Source organism: Oratosquilla oratoria, chromosome 4 (genome assembly GCF_046742065.1).
Source record: "Oratosquilla oratoria isolate Oo_2021 chromosome 4, ASM4674206v1, whole genome shotgun sequence".
Lineage (NCBI taxonomy): Eukaryota > Metazoa > Arthropoda > Malacostraca > Stomatopoda > Squillidae > Oratosquilla > Oratosquilla oratoria.
The window spans coordinates 60,014,783-60,022,282 of record NC_134780.1 but is presented as its reverse complement, the minus strand read 5'-3'; the positions used below and the strand labels follow the sequence as shown (position 1 = coordinate 60,022,282).

The following is a 7,500-nucleotide window of genomic DNA, read 5'->3' as shown; positions in this document are numbered from 1 at the left end:
AGTGCCTTATGGCACATAGCCATGGTAGTACGCTAAGTACTTTGGTAGACCATGCCATGATAGTGGTTTAGAATAACAAGTGGATTAATATATTTAATCATTGAGCCAGAAAGTGGTAAAGTATTCCTGATTTTCATTTATAGAACTTGGTGGTGTGAAGGAATTCCTTAAGTGACTATGAAATTCAATGAGCTTCAATGCAATGGATGTTATAATAGTGTGGAAGTGAATCCATTGTGTTTCAGGAGATAGTATGACAAAAATTAGATGAAATCATAAGTTAAGAACAGAGACCATCACTAAACAATCTGCTAGGGAACAAAGAAAGAAATATTCAAAAAACATTTTGTTGAATGAAGAATGTGACTATAATATTGTGTCTATTAGATTACTATTACCTGATATATTGTAATTAAGGCAAGCGATATTTATATATATACTAATAAATAATTCCATTAAAAATTAATAGGTTTATCAGCTTTGAACATATTCATATATACATAATGTGCTGCCTACGACCAAAAATTTAAGTGTGGAAAAAAATTAAAAAAAAAAAAAAAAAAAAAAAAAGTTGGATAAGATGTATACCAATAAAACAATTATATAATCAGAAAAATGCATTTTCAAGGTATGGCAAAGTAAAATTCCTTAGTAGACCGCAGTTATCGATTCCAGAAAACCCAGAAAATGGCTGCCGCTTTCAACGAGATGCAATATGGTTTTCAAGACAACCCAGGAGTGCTTGCCCAAGATAACCTCAATCCTGACATAATGGCCGAGATTGCTGAAGTCATCCCTCCTGAAGAGTACCTGAACTTCGACATTCCTAACCTTGACCTACTGACTTTGGCCTCTTTGGATGACAACTTCACCGGATTTGCCCAGAACCTATCCTGGCTACTGAACATTTCCAGAAGCATCGACATCAACCTCATAAACAAATTCCACCGGAACCGGAAGCTCGATGACGTTGCGTACTATTCCCTCATCGTTGCCTACAGCCTCCTCATTATTGTAGGTTCCACTGGGAACTCTCTCGTCGTCGTTGCAGTCATCCGGAAACCGGCCATGCGAACGGCTCGAAACGTCTTTATCATCAACTTAGCCATATCCGATCTTCTCTTATGTTTAGTGACAATGCCGCTGACTTTAGTGGAAGTTCTGTCCCAGTACTGGCCCTTAGGGGACGTCCCTTTTCTGTGCAAACTCGTGGGAACGCTGCAGGCAACTTCTATATTCGTTTCGACTATATCAATAACAGCTATAGCACTCGATCGCTATCAGGTAAGTCCTTCGACGGTTTTCTCTTTTGTATTTGCACTTACTGTTTACATTTGAGTACTTATAGAGACTCAGATGAAGTTGTAACTTTTTATACTTTTATTGCCAGGGTGTAAATCTCCTCAAGGATGATTAACCAACAACATTAAACCACTCTGAGGAATAGCCGTAAAGCTAAAGACTAAATTAGCTCTTTGGATTATGAGGCAGTTCCTTAAACTGAAGAATATACCAAAAAACATATACCTGTCTAACTCACTTCCCAACAGGTCAAATCATTTAAGTGATGTTCCAGAACATTAGAACTCGAGACTCAAGTAATCAAAACCCTCTCTGACTCATGGACGCTTTAATCAACAGTTCGACTAGATGAAAAAGCAACATATTAACAACAGGAAAACAAACAAACTATACTCAAAACGCTCACTGACTCTCAAACTCCTTAATCAACAGCTTGTCTAGAGGAGAGGGTAGCATTTTTAGAACTGGACAACAAACAAATTGTCAGTTTGTTGGAAACATTAATGGCGTCACCCGTGTAGAAAAGAAACAGTATAGACATGCTGACCCTCTCAGCTTTGTTGCCAACAAGTTCGCAGCAATTGTGACACTTGTTTGCAAAAATATATTCAATAATTTTTCAAACATACATCTAAACAAGAGGGCAGGCTTAGGCACCTTAATTTACCAACTCTGGAATGACGTAGAGTGTGAAGTGATCTAACAGAGGTGTTCAAGTGGCTTAAGGGCTTTAAAAAGTGTGATGCACACAAGGTCATCATATTAAGACAACAGGGTAGGACTCACATTAATGCATTTAGAATATACAAATTTATATTTAAGGAGGAAATAGGCAAGAATTGGTTTACCGATGGAGTGTTTAACGAATGGAATAGGCTTAGTAGCCATGAAGTGAGCGCTGAAATTATTAGTTGCTTTAAGAGAATATTAGATAACTTTATGGATGGATGGGGTTGATAGCTGGTAACGGACAAGTAACTGCCTAGTGTAGGCCTTATGGTCTTTTGCAGTCTCCTTCATTCTTATGTTCATATGTCTGATAACACATGTTGCTGCTTATGAGCCAAATAGGAGGGCTTGGCGGGGGCAAGAAGAATACTTTAAAATCGATACCCACGTTCCACGGGTTGGAATGAATTATGTCACCATGTATAGGATTTACCGGTATAGATTTATAAAAGTTAACAAAAATAAAGAAAAGACTAAGCAAACAAACAAATTATAATCAATCAATGAATAAACAGATATTTAGATACATGAATATAATTATTAGATAAACAAGTAGATACAGAAATAAACAAATAAATAAATGAATGAATAATCTACTATATAAATAAGATGAATCAATAAATATATGAACAAGTAAATATATAAACAAATAGATATATACATAAATAAAAAGTCACTACAAGACAGAAACTCAATACATGATGGAGATTCTCCTTATATTCGTCCAATCGGAAACCCAAAGGAAATGCTAGATCCTGGAAAGTTTCGAGGGGGAAGATCATCTGCCGAAATGGAAAGAAGCCCATATCTTACATAGATAACTGGGGAAAATGAGAAGAAAATATCTGAAGGTGTCATACATAGGATAAAGGGACCAAAGAGAGTTCCAGCAAGATCAACGGCAGGGTTATACCAACGCATGAAAGCTGTTGGTGGGTTTGAATTTTCTTATCTTCAATACACTGAAGAAGGCCCATGAGGTCGAAACGCCTGGTACTTCTTTAACTTTTTATTTGCCACCTCTTCTTCATATTTTGTAAATCTTTATATATACATACATACATATATATATATATATATATATATATATTATATATATAATATATATATTATATATATATGTATATATATATGTATATATATACATATATATATATGATATACATATATGTATATATGTATACATATATATACATGTATATACATTATATATACATATATATATATTTAATATATATATATATATATATATACAACAAAGATATGTCGTAGCACATTTGTAAAATAATACTGATGACCCACTTTCGGAGAAGAATAAGCGAAGATATAGAGATCTGTATATTTCGATCACTTACTGTGATCCTCTTCACAGTAAGTGATCGAAATATACAGATCTCTATATCTTCGCTTATTCTTCTCCGAAAGTGGGTCATCAGTATTATATATATATATATATATATATATATATATATATATATATATATATATATATATTGAAATATGTAAGACAAAATGAGAGGAAAGGGTGGTGAGGTAAATGCCAACAAACCGTATGTTTCATTTCTCACGTTTCGTCCTTAAGAGGACTTCCTCAGAGTATACCCTAAGAAAAATATCCACAGCTTATATACTTTACTTTGCTCACCCCGTTCCTCCCCGATCTCATCCCTTCCTTCACTCCGCTTCACCTCGAATAGAGTCACTAGTCAACAATGATAATTCAATAAACCCTTTTCTATGGTTATTGCATGGCTTTGAAGCAGCGTACATCGCTTCAAAGCCTTGCAATAACCACTTGGACTTTTCCAGGTCCATTTACGACCTACACGCTTTTGGAAGAAAGTGTTTATTATCCTCATGTTGAAGTGCTCTACAAAATTGACTAAAATCTCGCCTCTGTCATTTCTTTCACCAACTCCCAACTTCCCAGTGCACAACTCATCTCCTATCTTCCCCACAGTAGCTTTAAAGTCGCCTATATTCCAACGGGTGCTTACTTTTTTTCTTGATCCATTACCTGCCATAAAATAATCATAGGACTCAACTTCATCGTCTGAACTCTGTAAAGTTGGTGCATAAACCTGAACTACTTTTGACTGTAACTTTTACACAGGCTATTCACAATCCAAGTTACCCTGTCTAATAAACTACTGAACTTGTCTACATTAGCAGCAACATCTCGATTTATCAAGACTCCTACTCCACTTGATCTTTCTTTGTCTTTACCTCTATAGTAGAACAGGTGGTGATCATCTCGTCATTGTATTAGCTTTTCTTCCGCTCTTCGGATTCGCTCAGTCCTTCGATGTCCCACCTAATGTTGTCTAGTTCTTCCATTAAACTCTCCAGCCTATGGTCTTCTGAGAGAGTTCTTGCGATGTAATTATAGGCCTTCATTTTCGTTATTGTTTAATGTCTAAGACTTGGAACTGCTTGGACAGTGCTTACTAACATTCGGTGGCACACTGCCCATAAGCACACCAAACAGACAATGCGGTTGGACCTTTAGACAATGGTCCAACAGGAACGTCGATATTCTTTTGGTCGTGCAATTTATTTGGCCCAAAAAAGTCCGTCTCCTTGCCAAAAATGCACCCGCTCACTCATCTCAAACTGCGATTGAGTAAGCAAGTTGATGTGGCTATAAAATCTTGCAGAATCCGCCCTATTATCCCGATCACGCAGCAAGCGACATTATCTTGTTCCCAGATGCAAAAAATCCACTGCGGGGTGAGCGATTTCATAAAACAATGATGTCAATGAAGACGTGGAACACTGGTTTTCATCACAATCAGATGGGCTTCTATAACGGCGGCCCCCGGAAGGTCAAGAAACGATGGGAGAAATGTGTGACTCTGAACGGTGACTATGCAGAGCTATATTACAGATCACAAATAAAATTGAAATGATACCCCCTAGAAAAAAAAATATATATATATATGTGTATATATATATATACATATATATGTATATATATATATATATATATATATATATATATATGTATATATATAAACACACACACACACACACACACACACACACACACATATATATATATATATATATATATATACATATATATATACATATATTTATATAACATATATATATATATATATACACATATATATATGTATATATATATGTATATATATATATATATATATATGTATATATATATATATATATATATATATATATATATATATATGTATGTATGTATGTATGTATGTATATATGTATGTATGTATGTATGTATGTATGTAATGAGAAATAGACATCTAGGAATGGATGCTAAGAGGAGGTTATATGAAAGAGTGATTGTGCCAACAGTATTGTACGGGGCAGAAACATGGAACATGAGAGAGGAAGAGAGAAGGAGTTTGAATGTGTTTGAGATGAAATGTCTGAGAAGTATGATAGGGGTTACTAGGCTAGATAGAGTGAAAAATGAGGAGGTGAGGACGAGAACAGGGGTGGAAAGGGAGCTGGGAGATAGGGTGGATGAAAGAATATTAGGATGGTTTGGACACATGGAAAGAATGAGTGAAGAAAGATTAGTAAAAGAAGTGTGGAAGGCGGAGGTGGAAGGAGTGATATGAGGGGGCGTCCTAGGATGAGATGGATGGATGGGGTGAAAGGGGCTTTACAAAAGAGAGGAATGTCTGTAGAGGAAGGACGGGAGAGGACAGAAGATAGGGGTGAATGGAGATGGGTTGTGTATAGATGAGGCTGTGATGCATGAGGGGGAGTGGGTGGGGGATGGGGGTTGAGGAAGTATGTATGAGAAAAAATTGATGCAGACCGAAGGAATTTCTCCCCGTCTTCTCCTCTCCTGCATGAGGGGACGGAGAGGTGGGGTCGCCGATTTAATGAAGCGGCTTTGCTGTGGGTGTGCTGTGTTTTGCGACACTGCTTCTGACCCAGGGCAGTGGATAGGATGCAGGGATGACCCGTCATCCAGGAGGTGCCATGATAGGAGGGAGGGAGGAGGGTGGAGGGGAGTGCAAGATAGGAGAGAGGGAGGAGGGTGGAGGGGAGTGCAAGATAGGAGGGAGGGAGGAGGGTGGAGGGGAGTGCAAGATAGGAGGGAAGGAGGAGGGTGGAGGGGAGTGGAATATATGGGAAATGAAATGGGTGGGAGTGATTTCTATGCCTTTTTCTTTTTGGCTACCCCCCGTGTAAGGGGGAAAAAGCCTTTGGATTATGTATGTATATAGTTTTCATTTTTCAGGTCTTTTTTCTTTTTTTTCGTTTTATCCAAGCTTTATCCCTTTTGTCTTCTAAGTCCCTACATCATTCCCTGTACTAACACTTTACATATTCTTTTTCTTGCTTTTGTCTTGGAATATACTTTTCCACTCCTTCTTTATAAATTTTTGTCAAAATATTCTTTTTCTCTTCTACTGTTGTTTCTTCCCTGTGCATTCTTTCCCAGCCAGCTTTTTTAAAGAATTCTCTTATTTTATAAAAAAAAAAAAAAAAAATCATACATCAATCTTCCCTTTCTATATTGTTCGTTTTTTTCATGTATGTTTCCTCCTTTAGTTCCAGTTCAACCAATATGTGGTCATTTTTACTTATTGGTGTCTTACATTCAACTTTGTCCACTATTTCGTGTTCTGATATGATAATTAGGGCCAATCTCGATGGTTCTTTATTTCTATACCTAGTATTCTCTTCTGTCCATTGCGTCATTGTATTTTCTATAATCATATCAAGTAGTGCTTCTCCCCATAGGTCGTCTCCACCCTTCACTGTCATCTCTTCCCAGCACATTTCTTTACAATTAAAGTCACCCATTATAACTATTCTTCCTCCATCTTCCATTATCTTATTTGGTGTTATCCTTGTGTGTTCTAACATGTTTTTTGTTCTTTCTCTTCCCACGAAGCCGTTTTAGGAGGGACATAATTTACTACAAACTTCCTCCTCTTACCATCCTTGTCCTCCAATTCCATCATAATCATCTCTATTCTTTCCATATGTGACATTCCTCACATTTATATCCTTCTTAGTTAGGAACATAACTCCACCGTCTTGTTTTACCTCTGTTTCTAATTCAATAATTATATGCATCATGTCCTACCCTGTTGGGTGGTAGTGGACCTTTCAATTTTGTTTCTACAAATCCCATTATGTCCGGTTCTTTTTCCTTCAGATAATCATTCAGTTCGTTCAAGCCTGTTATTAAGACATCTACATTTGTGTAACACACTTTTAATTTTCTGCTACTTCCATTGTGTTTTCTGTTTCCCTTCTGTTTTTCTTTGTTATGAACCATTTCCTAACTTTCATATTCACTACTCTACAATAAAATTTCTTTTTTTTTTTTACTGTGATCTTTTCTCGTTTTTTTTCCTTATCTTCTAGTCTTTTTGTTTTCTCATCCTCTCTTTCCTCTTTATCCGTTTCTCTTTTTATCCATACCTGTTTATATTGATCACTGTCTGCTAGTTTCCCCGT

At 36.5% G+C, this 7,500-nt stretch overlaps 1 protein-coding gene across 2 annotated transcripts in view; it reads left to right on the top strand.

Annotated features, from left to right (window-relative positions):
- LOC143024879 (neuropeptide F receptor-like) overlaps positions 1-7,500 on the top strand; it is a 166,899-nt gene that overhangs the window by 1,069 nt on the left and 158,330 nt on the right. Inside the window, exon 2 of one of the 2 annotated variants that reach the window (XM_076184227.1) lies at positions 470-1,284. In XM_076184227.1, the coding sequence (XP_076040342.1) occupies positions 688-1,284 (597 nt within the window). In that variant the 5' untranslated portion in view covers positions 470-687. Of the gene's footprint in view, positions 1,285-7,500 lie in introns of both variants that reach the window. The other variant, XM_076184226.1, reaches the window with a different exon arrangement.